Source organism: Maylandia zebra, linkage group LG18 (assembly GCF_041146795.1).
Source record: "Maylandia zebra isolate NMK-2024a linkage group LG18, Mzebra_GT3a, whole genome shotgun sequence".
In the NCBI taxonomy this organism is placed as follows: domain Eukaryota; kingdom Metazoa; phylum Chordata; class Actinopteri; order Cichliformes; family Cichlidae; genus Maylandia; species Maylandia zebra.
Genome location: NC_135184.1, coordinates 28,492,918 through 28,518,235, shown reverse-complemented (window position 1 = coordinate 28,518,235; position 25,318 = coordinate 28,492,918). Strand labels below are relative to the sequence as shown.

The 25,318-nt window shown below is 41.7% G+C and overlaps 3 protein-coding genes across 3 annotated transcripts; 1 reads left to right on the top strand and 2 right to left on the bottom strand.

The window, feature by feature from the left end:
- Positions 1–1,151: 1,151 nt before the first annotated feature.
- Positions 1,152–8,680, bottom strand: psmb5 (proteasome 20S subunit beta 5). Its single transcript, XM_004565346.4, has 3 exons — positions 8,419–8,680; positions 5,629–5,935; positions 1,152–1,834 (listed from the first exon to the last, which is right to left on the bottom strand). Exons 1-3 carry the CDS (start codon positions 8,671–8,673, stop codon positions 1,551–1,553), a joined length of 846 nt encoding a protein of 281 aa, XP_004565403.2. The 5' UTR covers positions 8,674–8,680; the 3' UTR covers positions 1,152–1,550.
- Positions 8,681–9,442: 762 nt separating this feature from the next.
- On the bottom strand, positions 9,443–10,573 carry psmb11a (proteasome 20S subunit beta 11a). The gene is made up of 2 exons (XM_076877036.1): positions 9,878–10,573; positions 9,443–9,763 (listed from the first exon to the last, which is right to left on the bottom strand). Exons 1-2 carry the CDS (start codon positions 10,475–10,477, stop codon positions 9,443–9,445), a joined length of 921 nt encoding a protein of 306 aa, XP_076733151.1. The 5' UTR covers positions 10,478–10,573.
- A 1,370-nt stretch (positions 10,574–11,943) lies between these two features.
- prmt5 (protein arginine methyltransferase 5) lies at positions 11,944–19,536 on the top strand. Its single transcript, XM_004565347.5, has 16 exons — positions 11,944–12,153; positions 12,468–12,586; positions 13,548–13,633; positions 13,751–13,885; positions 14,000–14,112; positions 14,237–14,286; positions 14,394–14,557; positions 14,694–14,855; positions 15,207–15,284; positions 15,949–16,007; positions 16,233–16,355; positions 16,569–16,744; positions 16,907–17,110; positions 17,188–17,298; positions 18,530–18,594; positions 18,683–19,536. The coding sequence occupies exons 1-16, from the start codon at positions 12,056–12,058 to the stop codon at positions 18,833–18,835; spliced, it is 1,896 nt and encodes a 631-aa protein (XP_004565404.3). The 5' UTR covers positions 11,944–12,055; the 3' UTR covers positions 18,836–19,536.
- Positions 19,537–25,318: the final 5,782 nt, after the last annotated feature.

Sequence of the window (25,318 nt, the reverse complement as noted above, 5' to 3'; positions counted from 1 at the left end):
TCTTGCTATCTGGGAGTACAATTGGTCAATGTTTCCATGTACACACACACACACACATTCCACTGTGCTTTTGTTTGAATGATATCTCAACAAGCAATTATGGACAAAAACCACGGCCTCTAAAAGCCGGCTATTTTTATCAAGAAAAGCCTTCCTACTTAGATGACAATGCAGTGCACTGGATACTTAATGGCACTGGAGGACCTAGTCTTTATCCACCATTCTGAGTCATATTCAACTCATTTCTGAGGGAAAAAAAATCCATCCTCCAACTCCTGAAGCCAGCCAGGGAGGACATGTGTGGTTACAGTTTTCTCAAAATTTGAATACAAAGTTTAACACATCTGCTCCATTTTAGCATCTCTCCACGGACGCATGCGTCATCACTCTTTCAGTATCTGCTTCTATTGACGCTGCAATTCCCCATCACTTCATTTAACAGAAGCAGCATCGCAGACGAGACTCACTCATTTCCATTTATCGAAATCCCATTTCTATTCCATCTGCTAACTAGTCACCTGTGAAACTAGTTTTTAACCACGGTTTGAAAGTGCGCCGGCTCCGGCTGTCTACCCCATCGCCTTTATTAGTGTTTATTCCGGGCCATAAAAACCGCTGGAGGGGGACACACCGCTAGCGCAGGTCGTTACATTGTAAAACACCATGGCAGGGTGGCACACAACACTGCACGCTGAGAAGCTAAGGGTGTCAGGGAGGAATTAAAGAATAAATTTCCCCTTCCAATTAAAAGGCGCATTTGTGCAACGTGAGCGGAGGAAGGGAACATTATCAATGAGGGGAAGAAAACATACTGTTACAACTCAGGAGGCACAATTACTGAGGCTGGTGGTACGCAATTAAATAGTGCTATTTAGACAGCACTACTCCCCACTAATAAACACAACGTATAGAGGAGACTACACAGATTTTGGATGTACCTCCAAAATCCCCACATCTGTGGAGGGAAACAGATGACTGAAATGTAAACACAACGAGCGGCAAAACGACTACATCAAAAGGAAAAGGAAGCGATCCCGTTAAACATTTGCATAAATAGGAAATTCTAAGAAATACAATTCACTATCTTGTGACCCAAAGATGGAATTGGCCCTCCCACAAAATAACAAAAGCAAGACTCTTGGAAAAAAAAAGAGAGAACATCACAGGTTTTATTGAAGAAGGCGATGCAGTTTCTAAGAGTACGATCCAAATGAAATGTATGTAGGGCAAGCACCACACTACTCCCACACTGTATTAAAGCATGTTTGAGTCATCGGGCCTGTCTCTGCAACCCCTCAAATCATACTGTGTGGAGGGCGAGTGGAGCTCACTGGCATTGTTAAAAATGTACAGTATAAAGGCTTGAAGCTAGCAACAAGTCACAGAAGAAATGTGAGTCGCAGTCAATCTGCAGATGAGTCCTTTTTATTATGTGTCAACCCTTTCTGGCATTTCAGAACAGCTAAACATTGGATACTAGAATAAGTTCCTACCCCTTCCCTCATCTCTCCCAACCCTCACCCGGCTCTACGTTATGTTGTTTTCTATAACTACGCCTGATCTTTGTACTGGTGGTGCAACACGAGCACGTCGTCCTGGGAGATCCTGGTCCAGCCCTCGCTGTGGACGTGGTACAGGTTGACCTGCCCTCCACTGTAGGCGTCGCGGTACGTGGCCTGGTAGATGGCGCGACGGCCAAGCTCGCAGGCCTCCTCCACCGTTAGGTCGTGTCTCACGCCGCTGTCCATCACACCGTAGGCATACATGGAGCCTGACCCCACCGCAAACAAGTCGCCGCACACCCGGTTCCCCTCTGAGTCGACGTAGTACAATCCTGAAAAGCAAAAAAAAGGAACAGAAAGGACAACGGGTGGGTCAATAGGACAGAAAGGCAAAGAGGACAGAGAAACCGTGTAAAGGGAGTTGTATTTCTCTAGATGTTGCGCTTTGACAGGAAAACTGAGATGGTGTACATCTAACACCGCAGTGCTCCCACAAACAAACACACACCACACACACGCGATCTTGGAAACGCTCACGCACGGCATGTCCTCCAGAGAGAGAGAGAGAGAATATGAACAGCTGCAACCTCTCCAAGTGAAGTAAGGCTGGCAGATATGAACAGCTGCACCCTCTTCAAGTAAAACGAAGCCGGCCGCAGAACCTGCTGACAAGGCGGGGGCCACATCGCCGTCCGCCCAGGGGCCCTGCTCTGGATCTTATTGATCCCCGCAAACAGGCCAAAAATTAACTATCGACCCACAACCTGAGCTTCGCAGGTAACAGCATCTCGCACCTCGCCAGGGAGGGCAAAGAACAACATCGCGCTCACATCCTGTAGACGTCAAACAAGTACAGCGCACTTCTTCCACACAAACACACACATTTCTTTAACCTTTACACACTTGAGCATCACATGGAGGCACAAGCTCTGCCTCCACCCCAAACATGTAATCTTATGTGCACCGCAGACTCACAATGCTCTGATGGACCTGTGAGGGACAGTTTGCTCCACACCACGCTTCGTGGACACATGCGAGACATTTTGTTCCGCGCTATGACACATTCGCTAGGCCTCATCCCGGAGTGACGTGGAACGGGTGACTAGCACCAGCCTATGAGCTCGCCCACAGTCAGCCTGCAGATGGTAAAAAGACAGCCTGCGAAAAGGCATGTTTTTTCATACTGCTTTCACAAATTCAAACCTGTGAAAATGATGCACAGACAAACGCAGGAACACATGCATGGAAAATTACCTAATATCCACCGCTATCTCTCATCTCCCACATTAAAAAACACTTCAAAATGCCCTCACACTGCACACCCTCGCTTGCAGAGATTCGCAGCTAAACTAGTGACAGTCTATTAGGGATAGAGAGCCACTTGCTTTTTGGGGGGGAGCTTACCATTGCTTTCAACTGGCAAATTGCAGCTTCCTCAGCCTGTCGTTAGCTTGCCATGATAATCATCCAGTGCCTGCCTATGCACGGGGGTAATTTGCCATTCCAAGACCTGCCTGTTCCTCTTGAAAACTGTGAGGGACTCGTTAAAAACATAATGGGCAGGCAGAGAGAGTTGTAAAGGCAGCCTCTTGTGTTGAGTAGCACAGTTGACGGAGGTGGATGAGGACTCTTTAGGAGGTCCAAGTATAGCAGCAGAGCGGCACCCAAAAGACACTTCCCACATCCATTAAAAAAAAACCCAAAAAAAACCCTCACACCTGGGATCTTTGTAGCACCCAATGCAATCACTTATCACTTAACAGTCTGAAACACATGCAGCCGATGAGGAGTGCTCAGAAAACCAAGGGCGAGGGGAAGGGGGGTGGGGGGGTGGAAGAGGGAGGTTAAAATTTGCAAGGCACACATCAGAGCGGAAGTGTCGTTTGGATGGTGGAGCTCTGCAGCCAGGAGAGGCTCCTTCTACTCCATCAATCAGCTGACAGGTGCTCGAAGAGCCTTTTTTCTTTTCTTTTTTTTTAAAAACAGCAGCCAGTGCAGCTGGATGGAATGACAGTATTACAGTGTAAGTAAGGATGCATGGGTGGGTAGCCTCAAATAGGTCAGTGTCTGTCATCTGTCCTTCCCCCCCTAGAATTCATGACTGGCTCAGGAGTAAAAAGACAGCAGCAGTTGTACAGAGGAGAAAAAGCGATTACATCATTCCCTTGGGACCTGCTCGAAACAGACAGCCACATGGGTCTTCTTTGATGAGGACTCGTATCAAACATTGCTCGGCTTTGTCGCCATGACGCTACATTTCAGTGGATCACATATCAGCTCATTACGAAGCCTTGATGTCTTTAGAGAGAGCACTGGGGGGGTGCCACGCAAGGTACAATCACTTTTTCCTCTGTCAAAGCCAAAGCCGCTATCCAGCTATCAAGCATTAACCGTGCCCTGATTATGTGAGTGTCATAACATGCAATGTTATTACATTGAGCCATATTTGTCAAGCTCCTCAATGTCGCTTTTATTCAATTTAGTCTGCATGGAGCTTAAGACACTTCATCAGGGGAATAAGTGCCTGACATGATTGTAGCTGGTTAATGAGCTTCCCACCTAATCGTGATTGATTTAATTTACATGACATTTACCTCTCCGTTCAATCACTGGCATTGTGGGAACCATGGCAAAGCCCGCATACATATTGAACTTATACAGGGATCATTATTTCCCCAATTGATTGCCCGGGATTTAACACGTGTCATTTGCGTTTGTTGGCATACCAGCGGGCTGTCATTGTTCACAGAGACCTCTTGGCTTTCCATACAAAGCCACCATCGATCTCAGCACGTGTATGGCCATTATGCATACGACCCAGTTGTCCAGGGCTGAGACCCAATGTCCATCATCCCACCGTGCTCTCACTGGCCTGCAGTCCCAGCCTCATCGATTTCCCATTACTGTGTCACCGTGGCGGCCTCTTTAAGCACACCTTCTGTGATGTACAGCCTCACACTGTGTGGTATTCAAAAGCCACAGCTTAAGGTACTAAAACAGACAGAGCAAAAGAAAGGCTGCAGTGACACCTAGTGGCTAACCCGGAGTAATGCATATGTTTGTTTTTTTCTTAAATGATAATTATCCGCACAGCCCAGCTGTAGTATATTTCATTTAAATAATAAACAGCTAACCACTCATGTCCAAACTCATGCTTAAAAAATAATGAAGAATGAATGAATAATGAAGCCGCTTTGAAATTTGCCTGGGACTAAGGATCTTTGACAACACTGAGAAACAAAACCGATGCATGATTAAGCTGCCAAAATAATCTTTCACATAAAAACAGACCCATTAGCATATGTCAAGAGAGAAAAGCTGATGTGTGTTGAGTAGATTTAAGTGCATTACTTAAAAGCTGAATCACAAACGGCAACAAAGAGATTAAACATTTATATCCCATACAAGAATATTAGGGACTTTTTTTTGAGTAAGACAAAATCAGCATACATTCACCAGTTCACAATCCCCTCTTTTATATTTTTAAAGTTTAGCTGCTAACCACCTGGACTCTCCTGTTTTGACAGGAGGCTAATTTGGCTACACATTCAGCTCCATCTCCAGAAAGCCTCTTTCCCTGTATTCCCTGTGGATGTCGTTCTGCTGCTCTTTCTCCAAATTTACCATTTTCAAGAACAATTTTCACAGACTGCATAGTTTTTCATGAGGTCAACTTGATTCCAGATTGCCAGTTTTATCTCCCCATTAGGGGAGATAATGGAGCTCAGGAAGTAGAACAGGTCATCTACTACTTGGAAGGTTGGTAATTCAATCCCTGACTGCTCCAGTCTCCATGCCAAAGCATCTGTGGGCAAGACACTGAATCCCAAGCTGCTTCTGATATATTCATTGTAGACAGAATGTGGGTGAATGTTAGCTAAAATATGTTTATTACTGTACCATTATAGGTTTTCTGTATTACTGTAAGGTCTTTACCTTACACTAGAAAGTGCCTCAAGGAAAATGTTGTTTTGATTTGACACTATACAAATTGTCCTACAATCAGTTCAAGGAAGCACTGCATATCTTGATACTGGTACAGTTTAAAGTAGTACAAATTCTATCTAGATCAGTTTATAACCAGACAAAATGACATGTCCATGTCAGATATAACTGTTGATGTTACCTGGTCCTCTCTTGTCCCAGCCACAGACCATGGTTCCCATACTAAGTCCCATGCCTTTGTACTGGTACACCATGTTAGCAAGCAACTTGGAGGCGGCTGCCACTGAGATGCGCTCCTTGTTGCGAAGCTCGTAGATGCGACACTGGCGGGCCAGCAGGCGCTCCCAGAAGCTACAGTCTGCAGCTCCTCCAGCCATAGTACCCAGTAGGTAGGGGTTGATCTCAATCACCTTCTTGACCGTCTGTGACGCGATGTAGGAGCCCGCTGTGGCTCGAGAGTCCACTGCAACGATAACTCCATGCTGGAACTGAGAGGGGAAACAGCAGTCAAAAAAATGGGTCGGGTAGCCCACATTTCCACAAGTTCCTCACAAAACCATATGTTTAAAGTACTAGATATATAGACTGATATCAGTACATTGATTAAGAAAAGACACAAAGATGGCATTTACCGATGTCAGTGATCGATCGATCTGTTGGGTTAAACAGTTAAAATCAACTGGAACTGGCTCGCAGCCAAATTGTCATTTTAAACATTAGCAGTGGCCCAGAACTTTGCAATCAGTGCCCCTCTCTCTTAAACAGCTACACTACTTACCAGTGCATAATACATTTTAATGCCCTCCCCTACATCCACTTCTTTTAACAGAATAGAGTCACTTGCTCTAAATTTAAGTAAGAGATCGCTTGCAGCAGTTCTGCCTAAATGAGGCCAAAAAAAAAAAAAAAGAGCTGCTGCTCTACAGCTGTCAGAGAGGTGCAATATACGGTTCGGCTCTAGCAGAAAGCTGCTGGATAAGAGGAAAGACTTTTGCTCTTCCTTCCAAAATCCTCTATCAGCGAACTGACAGTCACAGAAGCAAGTATAGTAGACAACAGATTTGGCCAGTCAGAGGGAGATGTCTGTGGGGGATGTTTTCATTAAGGGATTAAGGGATAAGGATGGCGTTATTTTTATCTTTTACTTGTATCAACAAATCCCCTGAAGAGACAAAAGCCATCAGCAGGGTTCTGTATTTACACTGCTCCACAGCGTTTGACAAACTGAGGGAGAAGACTACAATGGCTGTTTTCAATTGTGATGACAAATCAACAGCAAGGCTCTTTCATGCTGTTTTAAATGTTTTCAATCGGGGGTTTCTACGGCACACAGGCAGAATGTATTTATGCATCGCCAATTGTACATGCCAGTTTATAAGCCTGTCAATGGAATCTTGGTGGTTTTTTAGGGAAGGATTGTTAATTACAAATAAATGTATCCTCAGAGACACTGCTTAAATCTTTACAGCACAAAAAAACAACAGCAAGCCTTAAACTTTCTAGAAATCAAGATTTATTTTCCCCCCTTTTAGATTTTCTACTTTGATGTACAACATCAAAAAGAACATTTCCACTTTCTAGAGATTTCTTGGCTTCTTTTCGTGAGCATGCAAGTTTGTTTTTATTGTGCGCATCACAGTCATGACTAATCGAATACACGTCTTCTTCCATCAAAACTTCATGTGTGTTTTAACAATAACATTTAGAAAAGCAGGTATGGAGAACTCACAGTTGAAAAGAAGACTCACAGAAAGTGTGACTTTAATTCATTCAACACATTATACATGTATATATCTGAATACAATTAACAGGAATCTTATTAAAGGGCCTTTGTGCTTTTCTCCTTCCTACTGCAACGTCACTGAACATAGTAATGACATAATAATGAAAGATCATCACATTTTAACCCCTAACATGATGTGATGTAAAGATATGGACTTGCAAATTTCATTCATGTATGCATTTAATTAATATTGACAGAAATGTGTTGCAAATTGTCTTAACAAAAAGGTAGCAATGATGTAATATTCTTTTGATAGTAAATTGTTTTTGATTAATACATAGTTGGCCAGTATCAATTACAATTTTTTTTTTTTTTTTTTTTTTTTTAAGACAGGTCAACTACATTTTTATTTTACTATATTTCTCGATATGTGTACGTTCCTCGGAGCAAAATATATAAAACGATACTCGAGATAAGTGAGAAATGGTCTCTCCGTGTACTTTCCCCAACACCTGGGGCTGCTTCTGTTGTTTACAACACGCTACACAGTGTCTAAAAGTTGGGGTTCAAGTTGAAGAGGTGGTAGGCGATTAGTTTGTGAGGAACGCACTATTTTCATCCATTTTGCCTTTTCAGTATATAACTGAACATATTTCAAGTATATAAAAGGCACGAGTTTATTTTAAAACCCTTAAAAATGTATACTATCAGCCAAAATATCCTGTGTCGGTTAGGCTCTCCTATGGATGAAATACATTTACATACTCAGCACAAATCACTTTGGAAATAACACACGTTTAGGTAGCTCTTTTAAGTTGTAACCATCAAAAAGTGTGTACTTGCTGCACTTTTTACGGAAGAACACGTCAGATTTCCTACTATATAAATTCACGTGACTATGTTATTAAAACACCCACATTTTTGCTTTTAAATTGACTGAGAAACGTCAACGTAAGCCTACGTAATTCACGATTTGTCTTAATACTATACATAGTAAACATATTAGAGAGATTACTTGTTTACGTTTACTTAAGTGCACATCACCTATCTCGTGTACCATGCACATCTGTCATGAGAAAGCGATTTGTAGCCACGCTAGCATGCTAACATCAGAGACAATTTATACCGGAAACCCTAGCGTATGATATGTAAAGTCAAAATTTATCAAACGTCTAGTTTAGACAGGTATACAACTGCTACTGGGGTTTCTTATACCATATAGCTACAATAACTGGACCGTTAACTTACTTTGAATGCTAAGGTGGTGGTTCCATGCAGAAACTCTATTTTCCTTTCGACGCCATCATCGTCTCCGACACACAGCGGGTTTTTAACGGAAAAACTGAGGCTGTCCTCGGGCGTGCCTTCTAACCCCAGACCTCTTGGTCCGGGTCCGCCACCAAAAGCAAAGGACTGGCTACTATCAAACGAAAAATCCGCAGAATCACCGCTCAACACACTAGCAAGGGCCATCTTTGAAAATGTATGATGAACAAGCAACATCCGCCGCGGTAGTTTTTTTTATTCTGTCACGGTAACAAAATCAAACAGCGCCCCCTGTGTCTGTGGCGGTGTATTGGTTAAAAAAAAGTGTGAGGTAAAGGAAATACCTTTTATTCCACAGCTATTATTATTATCCATCCATCCATTCACTTCCGCTTATCCTTTTCAGGGTCGCGGGGGGCGCTGGAGCCTATCCCAGCTGTCATAGGGCAAGAGGCGGGGTACACCCTGGACAGGTCGCCAGTCTGTCGCAGGGCTAACAGACAGAGACAGACAACCATTTGCGCTCACATTCACTCCCACATTCACACCTATGGGCAATTTAGATTAATCAATTAACCTATCCCCACAAACTGCATGTCTTTGGACAGTGGGAGGAAGCCGGAGTGCCTGGAGGGAACCCACGCAAACACAGGGAGAACATGCAAACTCCACACAGAAAGACCCCGGAAGACCCCAGAAAGATGGTGGAATCGAACTCAGGACCTTCTTGCTGTACGGCAACAGCGCTAACCTCAAGCCACTGTGCTTGCCCATTAGTAGCTTAGGAGGTAGAGCAGGTCACCCACTGATCAGAAGGTTGGTGGTTTGTTCCCAGGCTCCTCCAGTCTGCATGTCAAGAATCCTTGGGCAAGATACTAACCCCAAGTTACTCTCCGATCCATCCATCAGAGTGTAAATGTGTGTGATTATTATTAAATTTACTTTTCAATGATAAATATAACATCATAATTTCCTCCCACACATAAATGCTTTTGATTATTGAGTATTATTTGAGTTTGTCATTCTTTTTCTTTCCCTTCTTTTCTTTATCTCTGTAATATTCTTCTTTCAAGTCCTCTCTCTTTCTCTGGCTCCATCCTTGTGCTGTGATGTGGAAAAGATCCACATTGTTCCCCGAGTAGGCATCCCTGTGAGTGGCCCTGAACACTGCTTCTCTTGCCAATGAGATGGCTTCTCCTTTACTCAGGCTCCACCTCAGCTCTCTGTCCAAGACTCCATAAGCATAAGGTGAGCCTGAGCCCACAGAGAAGACATCTCCCTGCAGTCGGGCTCCGTCACTGCACACATATATAAGCTTTGGACCGCTGTTTGGAGAAGTTGTTGCAGTAATGTTTTGGTTACTAAAAACAGCCAAGGAGCTATCATCAGTCATCCAGGGTGAGTCTTCCAAACTTGTTGCACAGTCAACGGCACCCTCTTGCTTATCCCAACCACACAGTGTAAGAGCAACACACATTTCAGTACCTTTAAAAGGATGGAGCATAGATGAAAGGAGCTTAGCTGTGGCACGTATTGAAAGGCGATGTCCATGCCGTAACTGGTACAGTCTGATCTCTCTAATCAGAATTCTCTCCCACAGCATGCAATCTGCACCACTACCAGAAGATGTGACCACTAGATGAGAGTGAATAGGGGTGATCTTATGAACAGCCGGACAGGCAACAAGCCCCCCGGCACTGGCACGTGTGTCTGCTGCTGCTATTACCCCACCTTGGAAGATGAAACCCAGGGTTGTTGTTCCATGAGCCAAACGGAAAGGCTTCTGGACTGTCATTGAATTTTTGGGTGGGCAGAAGGATGACAACGGTCTGTTGATGAAAGAGGAGGAATGTGGAAGAGGTGGTATAAAAAAATGCAGTGGAACTCCACAGTTGTTTTCAGATGTTTCCAGTCTTGAGTATCTTAGGTTGTAACAGTCACTCGTAGGAAATGGAATTGCTGCGTCCCCCAGAGATGAAAAAGAAAACCATTTATGTTGCACCGGCCTTTCTTTGAAGCTGCAAACATCTTCCAAAGCCATGATGGTGTAGACACAGATACTTGATCACAAAATCAGAACATCTTTTCTGTTGAAAAGTAAACAAAAGTTGTTCTCAAACACAGTCTATCCACTGAAAAGCTGATCAAACACAATCTTAAGTGTCAAAGAAACAGATCTGGTTTGTAGAGGGCGGATGCTGCTACTCTTTCTCATCTGCTTCTGAGTTCTTGCGCTTTTATAGCTCATGCAGGTGTGACAGCTGGTAGAAAAACACACACATATACACACGCCGTGTTCCATATCCAAAACCATTTATGGTTTATGTAAGTGATATTTTAGCCTACATGCTGTGAACCTGATATCCGCAGAAGCCACTTTCTGCAAGTCCTACAAGTGGAGTTCAGTAAGGACAAGCAAAGCAAGCGGTGCTGCCTAGTTGAATCTATAAATAGAAATCAATCAAAACGTACCAAAGTGAAAGTGATCTTTTGCCTTTCATCTCAAACAGCATTCTGTCATAAAACTTTGTTGCTTGTTTTCATCCATCTTTTACAACACTGTCATCGGTAGGCTGCAACTGGCTATTGTACTTTCCACAAAGCACGCCTGCCTGGATCCCAATGGAAACTGTAGGTGTTTCCGTTTCACATATGTCAGTGTCAGAGACCTGCACCGTTTTCTCGTTGTGTTCGCATGTGAAAACACAACCAGAATTGGCAAATAGAGGAGCTTCTGTGATATATCATCATAACAGACAAGTTTTTATCTGACTGACCACCTTGGCCAGCAGCAACTACAGACATACTTTTAAAGAATATCACAAATTACTGATGATTAAATAAAGCATGCCATTTTTAAAATGATCTGAGGATAAAACATCTTCAGCAGTAATGTTATTTCACATAACACTGAATTTTCTGCTGAAAAAATATTTTTTAATTGCCAAATAAACCAATTTTATGAGTAGGGAAGTGTTTTTGTGGTGTTTTATTGCTTCTTAATGAGTGGGTCTAAAAAAGTCTCTATCTAAATAATTTCTGGTCAATGTTTGTTTAACTATACAATAGTTAACAATGTGTGCAGAAGCAAGACGTCCATGTACTGTAGAGTGCAGCGAGCTGCGGGAGGCTGTCAGCACATTTAAAAGAGTAACAGACAGGCAGCACAAAACAATACGTTTTCATCTGTATATTAAAAAAATAAAATAACATAGCATAAAATTAAATATAATAAAAAATAAAAAATTGTCCCCATTATCAGCTAGTAGTAAATAATTTTTTGTATTTGTACAGTGGAGGAAGGGCTTGCCGGGTTTTTATTTTTCAAATCTGGTGTCTGGTTTTTATTTTCTCTATCAAAGTACAGCAAGCTGTTCGTCTTGGAAAAAGAAGTCGCCGTGAAACATCAAATGGCAACGTTTAAACAACGCTCGGTGCACAATTATCGCGACAATGTACGCGATATGCAACTTGTGCACTCATTAGCCATCTTGGTTCTGTCTCACGTTTGTTAGCCAGCAAGCATTGCAATCCTTAGGAGCCAAGATGGCGCCAGTTTCTTCTAAAGGCAGAGCAATGTGAAAGTCCGAGAAATCAATTCATTCAGTCGGCTAAAGTCATGGCGTCTGCCAGCACAGGGAGCAGGGTGTCCTGCGGGAGAGATTTGAATTGTGTGCCAGAGATAGCCGACACGTTATCCGCGGTCGCCAAACTTGGGTAAGATGGTTTTTCGATTCTACATGTAATTTTTGTTTAGCTGAAATGAGCTTATGAGCAGAACGCGCTGCTTTGCTAGCACGTTCTCAGTGCATGATGGTTGCTAAGCTAGCCGGTGAATTACCAGCACGTGCCCGAATCACAATGATGCTTGACACTGTAGTGAAGTGTGCAGTACACAGGCTCTGCCTACTCCCATAGTATATTTGAGCAGTGTGGAGGATTACTTAGAAAACAAGTTTGTGTTTTACTTCGTGCTGATATTATAAATATTTTGAATGTTAACTGAAGTGCTTCCCTCCTCTGGTATCCAGGTTCGACTTCCTGTGCATGCCTCTCTTCCACCCGAGGTTCAGGAGGGAATATGAGCTGGAGCCCGCTAAATCCCGACCTGGAGCCCAGACCCGGTCGGACCTGCTGTTATGTGGCAGAGGTCAGTTTCCCTGCCCCTTTGTCTTTTGCAGCCTGAGGCATTACTAGCTATTAAATCATCAGTCCCCCTAAAGTGAGAGGAAACACTGAGTGTGTTATTCTGTGCAGGGTATTTTTGGGCATGGTGGGGTCTACTGGTGCCCTTTATTTATTGGGAGGGGGGGGGGGTCAAGGTCACTTTAAATTCTATTTAAATGTAATATTAAATAAATTTAAGCATAGTCCGTTTTTACAGTCCTAAAAGTGGAAATTAACTTCTTATTAGGTCTGTTAAACCAAAAACACTGCAACCTTTACAATTCTCAGTAAATTACTTTTTATTCATAGAACATAAATTTATCAAAGTTTGACGACATACGTTTGTGTAAGTGTGTCATGGCATAAATGAGATTTTAGAAAGATTCAGGAAGGAACTGCTGATGTTCAACGGGATGGAAAGGGTTACAGAATCTGAACAATGTGTTGTTCATAGCAGGGCACCAAAAAGAGAGCAGCTACTCTGCAAAAAGAATACTGAGCATTTGAACAATCTTATGTGGGCTTCTGAGACCAAAATAGAACTTGCTAGTTTACGTTTAAAAGACTGTTTGGAGTAAGGAAAACACCGCATTAAAGTATAAAAGCGTGGTGGTATTATCATGGTCAGGGCCTGTTTTGCTGCATCTGAAGCAGGGGAGTTTGCCAAAAATTAATGGAGCAATGAAGTCTTTATGTCAGGACATCTGTCTGCAAACTAAATCTCATCAGAAAGTAGGTAGGTTGTGCTGAAAGACCAATCCTAAAAATACCATTTGTTCTGCTAAAGCCCAGCCTAAGAAGGAAAGTAGATGTTAAGACACTAATTCTAATCATTTTCATATTTTGTATTAAATACTCATCATCAGAAGAATGTGATTTTAGCATAAAGGTAAAATGGTTAGGTGTTTGATGCTTTCTCTAAACCGTCCTTTTGTTCTGTCTAGATTGGAATACTCTAATCGTTGGGAAGCTCTCTCCATGGATCGATGCAGATTCAGAAATCGAGACAGAACGCAGAAACTCAGAGGCTGTAAGTTCTTTGAGTTTGATGGTGCTTGTGAGGGTTCTTTGATCTTGAGATATGAGTGAGGTTATCGTGTCATCTTTTTAATGCTTATCTTATCTGTTTTCCCATGTTCCTCTCCAGGCTCTTGCCCAGGAGCTAAACTTCTCCGCCTACCTGGGCCTGCCTGTCTTCATGATCCCTCTGAAGGGCCTCAGTAATGCCAATCTAGCCCGAGTGCTGCTAAATCACATCCACACTGGACATCACACCTCAAATGTAAGACGCAGCACATCAGGAATCAACAAGCACACAAAGACTGTATTAAGATGTCAGAAAAGTCAAGACAGTGGAAGTGCTCATTTAACTGCTGCTGTCCTCTTTGTTGATTAGTTCTGGATACGCGTCCCACTGATGGCGTCAGAGGACATGCGGGAAGATCTGACTGAGAATGAACCGATCTCTTGTACTGATGACACAAGCGTTGATGAGAAGACTTGGAGCTGGTTAGTTTCATGCCACGGCACTTCCTGAGCAACTGAGTGCCGTCTGCATGCTGAAACGGTTACTATTGATTTCCTTTAAAACACTGTCTCTCTTTGTTTACTTACCTCATTTTTTTTTTCATAGGTGGAACTCATTCAGAACCCTTTGTGACTACAACAAGAGAATCTGTCTTGGTGAGAGAACACACTGTGAAGCAGCAACCTGGGGCAAACTTCGGGCATTGAGAAATAATTATGCTCCTGTCTGTTACTGAGATTGTGCTTCGTTTGTATTCCTAAAGCGGTTGAAATTGGACCAGATATGCCATCAGACACTGTGATTGATAAATGGCTCGGAGAACCTATCAAAGCAGCCATTCTCCCCACCAGCATCTTCCTAACCAATAAGAAGGGCTTCCCTGTTTTGTCGAAAGCCCATCAGAGAATAATCTTTCGACTCTTCAAGGTATAAAATAACATTCATAGATTGAGTTCTGTTAAAATCAAACAATCTGCAATCAAATACAAAAAGGTTGTGTTTTTGTTTTTTTGTCTACTTTTGAAAAAATAAATCTTTAAATTAAAATGATCTCCTTTTTTAGTTGGAGGCCCAGTTCATCTTCACAGGCACCAGTCGGCACACTGACAAGGACTTCCGATCCTACCTGCAGTACCTGGAGTACCTCAACCAGAACAGGCCTGCACCCAATGCCTACGAGCTCTTTGCTAAGGGTTATGAAGACTACCTGCAGTCACCTCTACAGGTGAGGAAGTACCCTTTCATGCTCACGTTTGTATGCCTCTGTGCAACCTGAAGCCATAGCTAGATGTATAGTTATGTCTGGTTGGATCACTGAAGGAACATCAGATTAGATTTTGATGGTCAAATGCAATGACCTTGCAAACTATACATTTTAAGTCAAGAATTAATCTGTTAATTGTGACATATTGTACACATGTCTAATAATATAAAGTAATGAAGTGATGACATAGTCGAGAGATATGAATGGAAACTGCAGTTTCACTGTTTGGTAGAATTGTAAAACTGTGAGGCTGTTTTGCTTTTTCCTCCTAATCAGGACCTTTTAACGTCATGTTTTGCTTTCTTTGTTTAGCCTCTGATGGACAACTTGGAGTCTCAGACATACGAAGTGTTCGAGAAGGATCCTATTAAGTATTCACAGTACCAACAAGTAAGACAGTCAGACATTTTTTGGGGTATGAGGAGGCATGGCACAGATGTTACAGAGAGGTCTTTGCTTGTCCAGTAGACATACAAATGCAGTAAAATTGTTTCCCCTACACAGACTTTACTTGGGCAGACTGTTCAGATATGCAAGTGCATTTGTTTTTATGCATCACAGAGAACACGGCTAGCTGTGATTAATTTTATTAGTGGACAGTCCCTTTGCGCTTATTTTGAAAATTCAGTTCCTGGCTCATGTTTCCTTAGTGGATGGTATCAGTTTTCAATATTGGTCAGTTGCTTTTTACCTATGAGCTTGTAATTATTATCCATCTGTCCATTTTCTTGGAAAGCCCTGATCCAGCCAGTGGACTTGGACCCAGAACATTCTTACTGTGAAGCAACTGTGTTCACCACCGCACCACACTGTTGCCCATAATCATTATCATTTGCTTTGGCCTCTGTTCAGCCTGAATGTGAAGATACGCCTAGATATTTGTCTGTGTATGTAGAGCTTATCCACATAAATCAGACTGTCACTCATGTAGCATTTGAAAAACACTGACATTTAGGTGTTTGGTGTTAATAAAGGGGTTTAAATGGTCTGTAAGAGTTTGAGGCAAAATGTATTTAACACCATTTTATTTTTGGTCTTTTCTTTGTGTGTGCAGGCTGTATATAAATGTTTGCTAGACAGAGTTCCAGAGGAGCAGAAGGACACTAATGTTCAGTAAGTATCTATATCTAAAATTATTGTATAAAGAGTCACAAGTGAGGATTGTGGAGTAGGAACTGTATCCAGATATTGATTAATACCTCAATATCATGGCAGTCTATAATATACTCCTATAAGTCTCACTGGAAGTAGAGCAGGATAACACACACTGACTGTTTAAACTTCAGTGGTAACCACCAGGGTAGCAGCCTTGTCTAAAATGATGTGTTTTTTCCACAGGGTGTTGATGGTGTTGGGAGCAGGTAGGGGTCCTCTGGTCAATGCATCCCTGCGTGCTGCCAGGCAGGCAGACAGGAGACTGAGGGTGTATGCTGTGGAGAAAAATCCCAATGCTGTAGTGACGTGAGTAAAATAATGCTTTCAAATGTTCCATGTTTCACAGCGTACAAGCAAAAATATTATCGCATGCAACAGATCAATTGCGCTACCTGAATGAGTCTATAGATTGGATAAAAGCTTGGCCTTTGATTTTGTCTGAATTTATAGTGAGTGAGGAGGGGATTGAAGTGAAGCCTGAAACTTTCAACGCTTATTTTATTGATGTGTGTTCTCTAGGCTAGAGAATTGGCGCTTTGAGGAGTGGGGGGATCAGGTGACGGTGGTGTCATGTGACATGCGGGAGTGGGCCGCACCAGAGAAAGCTGACATCATTGTCAGCGAGCTGCTCGGATCATTTGGCGACAATGAACTCTCCCCAGAGTGCTTAGATGGAGCACAGCATTTTCTCAAAGGTATTTCAGGATTTTAATGAAGACTTAATTACACATGTAGACACTGCAGAGTCATCAGAGGTCATTTTTCCACACCAAGCCATATTGAAAGCGTCACCTTTTAATGCTTCCTGACTCTAATTACTTTCATTTTCCCCTTTGTTTATATCATCTCACCTTCAGATGATGGCGTGAGCATTCCCTGCTCGTACACGTCCTACTTGGCTCCTCTGTCATCCTCTAAGCTTTACAACGAAGTACGAGGATGCCGCGAACGAGACAAGGATCCAGAGTCCCATTTTGAGACGCCCTATGTTGTGCGCCTTCATAACTTCCACCAGTTGGCTGATCCCAAACCCTGCTTCACCTTCACACACCCCTCAACAGGTAGATGGAATCGCTTAAAATCCCTCTAATAAGCTTGTAGAGCATGTGCTCACCACCTCTCCCTCCGTCTGTTTCAGATATGAACAATAACCGGTATCAGTGCCTCAGATTCACAGTGGGTTGTAACTCTGTGCTCCATGGCTTTGCTGGCTACTTTGAGACCACTCTCTACAAAGATGTCACACTCAGTAAGTCAGCAGATCCAGATCCATTTGTCCTTTGGCCTATTTTGTTTTTTATTCATCAGGTTTTTTTTACGAGTTCCCCAGTTTTAGAATCTGTCATCGTCCTTGCAATTTGGGCTGGATGGTAAAACCATGAAGATTATCACAGCAAAATAACTTTTCCTCAACAGAGTAATGTAAAGTTAGTAGATTCATTCCAGCCATGTGTTGATAAATGCCTGAAAATGGCATGAAAAACCAAACAGAATGGTGCTACGCCAAACCAATCATGTGGCTCGAAGAGAGTTAGAGCTGCGTCAGGTTAGGTTGATGTACACAGTTGGAAATGTTAATGTTTGGGCTACCGCAGACATAAACGCCAGTATGTTAGCAGTGTGAGAAAGATGAAAGAGAAAATAAAAACTGATAACGTGCCAGCATTACCAAACATGCCCCCCAAACACACACAGCCCAAGGCTCAAAAGGCGAGGACATTGTTGGAAAGAGAGGTCAATGAATGCAACAGACAGCTTCATATAAAAGACACGATGTCATCAAGCAGAGTTAAATTAGAGAATTAAAATGTTTGTTTGTTCTGTATACCTATGTTATTTATTTTACATGAGCTTGAAATTAGAAAATTATATTTAAATCAAAATTGACCTCATATCTTCAGTTAGGAATGGAAAGAAACATTTAAGCTAATAACTAATGCTTCATTTTATATTGTGAAATATATCGATCAACTGAAAACTGGTAAAAAAAATTATTATAAGATTTATTTTTCTTTCCCCACATGTCGCACAGCCCTACTTTTAGCACTCAGTCTTTGCACGTTCATATAAAAAAAATCATGACCTAGTTGCTTCAAATGAATGCAGAAGTTAGGACCTGTTTTCTGTCAGTCTACATCCAGCAACAGAATCAAGAGTGCAGCTTGTTACCATTACAGCCCAGCAGGGCTTCATTAATGTTTCAGAATGATGCGTTGGTGGGTGTAGTTGTGCAGAAAGCAAATAGTTTGTCCATGAAAATGTTCACATTTTTGTTTTGGAGCGTTTCGATCATGATTTCTGAAAAATCAGGTGCTTTGAGCATCGCTAGCTACTTCCATCGTGTTTTTAAAAAAAAAAAAAAAAAAGAAGGGGAAAAAAAAGGCAGGTGTAATATCTCTACAATCTACAGTCCAGAATACTAGAAGTATTTTCTTTTTCCTTTTGGTTGAACTGTCATTTAAAGTCTTCTTTGTTGGCAGGTATAAAACCAGAAACACACTCACCCGGAATGTTCTCCTGGTTCCCCATCCTCTTCCCTCTTAAAGTAAGTTCCTTAGTCGGTACCGAATTAAATGCTAAAGTTGAAAAATGAGAGTGAATAGATAAGTCACCGTGCTCCTTCTTGCCAACAGCAACCCATCTCCATATCCCAGGACGATGATGTCACAGTGCGATTCTGGCGCTGCAACAACGGGAAGAAGGTTTGGTATGAATGGGCTGTGACGGAGCCCTCCTGCTCTGCCATTCACAACCCCGCAGGCCGTTCCTACACCATCGGCCTGTGAAGAAGACGCGTCGGCACAAGTTGGCAGACTCCTGTGTTTCTGTCAGACTCTGTGGCAGTGGAAGAACGGGTGTCGTGACACAGTTAAAAACCTGGACTTGTGCAAGCCCTTGAAAGTCCGCGGTGGTGGGCACTTTGCAGTTTAGGAAGAATAGATCGGATAAACCAAATTTGAACCTTTTCTTGTTTTTAAATCTCGTGCCACATTCACCACTCTCACCTGAACCCAAAGTGTACTGTTGCTGTGAGACTGGCTCATTCAGATTAGGTCAAACGTTAACACCGCGTCGTCATGCTATCCTTTTTTACTTGTCCTTATTGTTCTGAACTACAGTTCAACACAGCGATTTACACTCAATCCTGGACTTATGCCTTATCAAACACACATTCCATACACAATATTTGCATATTTAAACCCTTCTGCTCAACATGAGAAGATAAGAAGAAGGAACTGCTTTTCAGGTTGCATACCATGACATTTGGGGCTGTTTGTTCATACCTTTGTTTTGTTCGAACCGTGTCAATAAAGACCACACTGTAGTGTTCTCTACATACCGTGCCCTTTTTGTTTGAAGCTTGAATGTTTTTGAGTCACATGTTAAATTGTTAAAATGATAGATTTTAGTTGTTTTTTTTAAAGGCAGTTTAAGCACCGTTCCTGTATTTTAATCTGTTGAAATTAAATGATGATCTGATCTGCAAGGAGGTGATTTTTCCTGTAGATGTCACCCTTTCTTGACCTTGACCCTAAGCAATCCTGATTCTTTTTACAAATGAAGGTACAAGTGCACTGTTTCAATTCATTTTGCCCTAACAAGAAATTCTCTCAAGTCCTCACGGTTGTAGTGCTGGGGTCAGGCTAGTTGTTGTTAGATGTTTGGAGAGATACACTTGCAACAGTTAATCACTTCACCTCCAACACTTTTACTGATGAAGGGAAAACAGCTAAGTCAGGCTGCACAGACTTAAAAAAAAAAAACATTTTAAAGACTGGTGTTACACCTTATGTGTCTGAAAAGTATAGTTACTCATAACATTTCCATGGGCTCCAGCAGTCCTCCACAACTATAGTAGTTATTATAAGTGAAATGCAAAACATAACTCAGCTGGAGTTTTCAGTGTCGCCGTGACAAGGTAAACTTTATTTCAAATAAACCTACAGTTTCCCCTGGTGTGGGCTTTTCGTCAGGGAGATGTGCTTAACAAGATCAAGTGCAGGCTCAGCGTCCATGAGAAATCCATATTATGTCCCAGTGCTGAATAGTAAGAGCATGGGGACACACAGTGAGCACACATGGCCTGACTATTGTAAACTCAAGCCAGTAAAGAAAATTAACTGCTTTTGTTCCCCCAGAAAATCTGCTTAGACTTGAAAAAACAAATAACACAGTTGGTGCACCTGCAGAGACCCTGTGCCAGCTTTTAGATCAATTCCAAGGAGCACAAATTAGCGAAAGCACTGTTGCCTCCTCATTTTATGTCCTCTTTTCATTTTTTGGCTCCAGTTTTCTAAATGAAGTCTTCAACGTGAAGTCAAGAAAGAATACAAGCATAAATGCAGTATGTCAACAGAGTGATGCTGTTTCATAGAAGATGCTGAATCTGTTTTGTTTTTTTTATTTTAGAATCACATTTTTATGTTAATTGAAATGGTAAACTTTGTCATTTTTATCTTCAAAGTATCAATTCTTAAATGTTCTGTTTGTCTTTTGCTCACTTAGGAAACATTGTCAGATTTTGTGAGTCCTAAAGGAGGTACTGTAGAATACAGGCTCACTGGGTCATTAATGGTGTAATGAGTTGGGTGAGAACAAGTGTATTGTTTTCACCAACCGGGGTACTTTGGATTGATATCAGGCTAAGATTAAAACCAATTTGGAAGATTAAGATTAAATAACACGATGTGCAAATGTTACAATCTTTTAAAGGACCCCAAATCCCCAAAATACTCTGCAGAAATTGGCTTGAACAAATTAGTTTGGCAGGCGAAGGAGGCGAGATCAGCTGCAATCCTGGCAAATCAGCCGATCTGTTTCGCCTATCCGTTTGGTAAATCTGGTAAGGTGTGAGCTATTTAAGTCACTTCAGCCTACATAAAGTTGCTGTGGCCTCTGCAAGTCACTTTACAACCCACCTGGACCCCACCTCTGGTCAGATCATGGTCTTGTTCTTTGGGCTCCTCTGTCCATGTGGAGCCTTCCACGTGTTTGCATGGAAGTGGACCCAGAACAATTATACCGTCAAATAGAAATAACTAGATGGCACACCAATCATATTTTGTCTGAAGTTGATGTCCCAGTCTAATTTAATTAGCGTGTTATAATATACCCTCAAAGTGGATGGATGTTTTCATCCGTAATGACCTAAACAGTTTATTTTGCACAGTAACAGAAAGATTAAAACAAAATGCTCCATTAAATAATAATAGATATAGAAGGAATAATCAATCAAAAGCAATCTTAGGTGCACTGTAGTGCATAACATTACTGCTGTGCTTTTAGCTAATAGGCTATTGTAAAAAAAAGAAGAAAATTTCCCCCCGTTTTATTTACTGCACACCTTGCGTCTGTGGATTTCAGTGTTGGTTAGCTGCCCTACCACTCATATTATGATGGCTCTCACTCTCTCCAATTACATCCTGGAGCTTCTCTTCCACTGCTGCCTTCCCCCTGGCACTGGCCTCCGCCTGCTGGCTGCCGTCTCCCTGTGTGAGTCCTCAAACACAATTGAAGATTATTGCGCTGCATCAGTGAATTAACAGATGCAGATAATGGGGGCAGCATGGTAATACCATCCACAATGGGTAATTTCAGGCTTGGTGATTATAAGCTTATTTTCTCAAGAGCTGTCTTCTGCTCATTGTTCTAAACCATCAGTGAACAAAAGAGCTGCCTTTCACCGGGGGGGTGTCAGGGTCAGTGGATGACTCTCAGCGAAGGCACATTGAACGTCAGATAAGCAGATTCTAAAAATGCTGTTTGCAACTTTTTTGCAACTATCATTTAAGTTAAACCACCTGCTTTATCCCCCCTTTGTTTATTGTCGTCTATGGAGGGGGAAAAAAGCAAGCTGCATGTGCAAAAATACCCATAATTTACTCACAAGACCCAAACAGTTCGCATGCATCCATACTAGACTTGGCTTTAAGATCAAGTCATTTCCACGTTATTATTATGAGTTATTATGTTATTATGAGTCCACCATATAAAAGAACATAGAGAGAAAGTTAAATCCAGTCAACAATGGGTTAAAAAGTTTCGGCGACTTTTCCCCCAAAATAAGTTTTAAGAATTGTTTTCCTCCCACACTTTATACACTTCCAACACATGGTGCATGTTTCCGATTTGACTGCTGATTGGCTCTTTGAGAGCAGGGACAAGAATCAGGATGATTGTAAACTGAGAAAAGTGACTTAGAAGTATCTGCTTGGCAGCTACAATAAGAGCTGGCTGATTTCTCTGAATACTCAGGAAATGTGCCTCAGTGCTTCCTTATTCTTTTCCTCTATGAAAGGAGAAAGAGAGAAGTTCACCCAAGAAATGATTTGAATGTGTAATAAATGCAGACATTTTCTGTGTCCATCTTTTTTTAAATTATTATTGCCATTTGTTTAAATCGAGAAACAAACAAATGAGTGCATCGCTTTTGTGTCGCACTCAGTGGCCTGTAGAGTTATAGTTAGGACAATAAAAAAGAGTTGTTAATTAATAATTGGAAGTGTGAGTTACCAAACAAATAACAGAATTCAAACAGCCTTCTTGTCCCCAGCCGTTTCAATGACATCCTCATCGGTTTGACATCCTGCCGTGTAACACGGTGGGCACGTCCCCCAAACTTCCACCGTGAGGCTATAAAGGCCACAGCGCTGAGCGTTAGTGAGAATCCCAGAGCAGCACACAGGTGCTGTGCCGATAAGTTGAATTATTGAATCAAATCATGAAATCATAATTAACGTGAAAAAGGCTCAAGGCAGAACATATTTAATATTAAACACAAAACGATATCCTGCACAGCCATCGTGCACGATTATAATTAAGAACGCACTCACATTCATTTACAGCTCAATTTAAAAAAATTTTTTTTTCCTTTTTACAAAAAGTCTGCTTTCATTTGTCTTAAGATGCGATAATAAAGTGTCTCTTTCTCTGTGCTGCCCGAAGACCAAACAAATGGCCTCTAACTTGGCGCAGTGTGTCCCTGTCCTTGATGCTTACATGCGTGAATCGCTTCACAGTGTAGCCAAGATGTCTTCACTGCAGCTTTTGGCCTCATCATGATCATGGGTGTTATCCAAATGTGCTTTGGTAGTATTTGCTGTGCTTTCATTGTCTAGTTGCAGCATCTCTGCCGACAGTTTGTTTAGTTCATTTATGTTCGTGTTCCTCACAAGGCTGTGGCTGCTTTTTGTTTTTTATATTTTTGTCTTACAGCCTTTTAAAGCTGAGGTAGGATCGGTGCCAGTGGCATTACCAGTGGAGTTACCAACTGACTGTTTTACTGGTAATAAAACATTTTATAAGCCATTCTCAGACCGTCAGTTTGTAAATTATTTTTGTAAACGCCTGATGCTAAAATAGAGAAATGCTGTTTTTGAAGGCACCGCCGTTATTTAGTCCCCTTGTTTCTCACAAGATTTATTATCCTAGCAAGCATGAAAGAGGGATTACAGTCCCTCATAGCTCTTCATCCCACTTCTAATCCACATCCACGCACTGGCCAACCCAACAAACCAACTCATTCATGTTAATGCCCCTTAATGCTTTGTGTGGGATGAAAGACTAATTTGTCTCTTTTTGTCCAGAGTTATTGTGAACTGGCTTTGATTAATACTGACTATTTATGAGAATGTTAAGGCTTTGATGGTTAACAGGAACGTATTAATTATATCTGACATCAGTGAAGTGTTTATGTGGGAGTCTGTAAAATAAGAAACTTTCATAGGCTATTGTGGCATATATTCATATATAGTTTTTTATTTTAAAAAATGTAAATGAAAAACTAAATGTCAAACTGATGAACAGATGTCTATTACAAAAAATGAGTTGTAAACAAAATCGATACTCAAATAGTAGCAGCAAGGTTGTGTTTGTCTGCTGCCCTCTACTGGCCTGGGATGTCATGGCAGTGGTGGTCTGGTTTCGTGTGTGGTTCAAAAAGCATGATGTAATTAGTAGTTTGGTGATATCTGAGTATATAATCACAATGCTTCTAATCTTTCTTTGAGACACTTGGAAGAAAATTACTGTGAGTATTGCCAATCTCTGTGGATTTCTCCACCTACGTAGGGGTCAGCGTCTCTGCCTTCACAGTGTCGCAGTCAGTTTGCCCCCCTCCGTTTCCTGCCTGTTTCATTATAGCTGGAATTGCTGTGCTTTAATTCATATTTTTCCATGATGATTTTGGATCAATATCTGTGGATTCTGCACAAAAAACCAGGGTGCAAATAAGAAGCTAAGCTTTATTTTTTGAGTCAAATGGAGAAGACCTGAAATCTATGATTATATTTGTTTACAAGAACGTCTTACTCTGGTATAATGGCCTGTGGTGCTCTGTGATTACTTTCTTTACTTGGTCTTGTTGTACTCCATTTTCTGAACTGTTCCTCCAGTGGTAAGTCCACATGTTAAGCAAACACCATCTGCTCCTGTTCCCAGGATGTTATGTCTTTGGTTCTGCTTTCAGGCTGTGTTTTGCCAGTGCAACAGAAGCCCGTCTACCACGCCTGCTGCCTTTATTTATTGCTTTTGGCCTGTGTGCTCACCACAACCTTTTCCCATCACCACACACTCAGATGGTTGGATTTCCTCTAAAATGAACCGATAAACTGACTGAATAAACTGATTCTTACAGTGAATCTTTTCATGTTTGGCATTTCACCTCTGAGATGCCTGAAAGCACAAACAACATGTAAGGCTTGTGTGGTAGAGTATTAAATACAGGGGTCAAGAGGTGACAACAAATGTTATTATATTAATACTGGTCTGGTTTTTCCTCACAATTTGTTCCAGGAAAATGACTAATCTGTTGTAAAAACGTGGTGGCATACCCGCTAATGAAGGAGAACCTGGGGCTACAAAAGAATTAACACCTGATGAAATGTGTTTTTAATCAACTTTGTTCCCCTAAGTTTTTCTTTATTTGCCAATGAAATCCTTGTGGTTATTCATCACTAGAAACTATTTTTATGTAGAAACACATAAAAAGAGTCACAAACACAAATTGTGTCCTAACTTTTTGACACGACTGTAAACACATTGGTGTGAAGAAATCATTCCTGGAAGATAATTCCTAGAAAGAGGAAACACCTCATAGTGTTCTGCACTGCTGGCGTCAAAAGGCTTAGTCCAGAGCTCTTTTGCTACACTGAATGGCGCAATATCATCTTTATGCATATTCAGTGCCATTTTTTTTTTTACCTTAACATTTTTAAACTTCTCCCTTGTGTCCCTGTGAGGGTGTGTGAAACAATGTATTGTTTATAGCA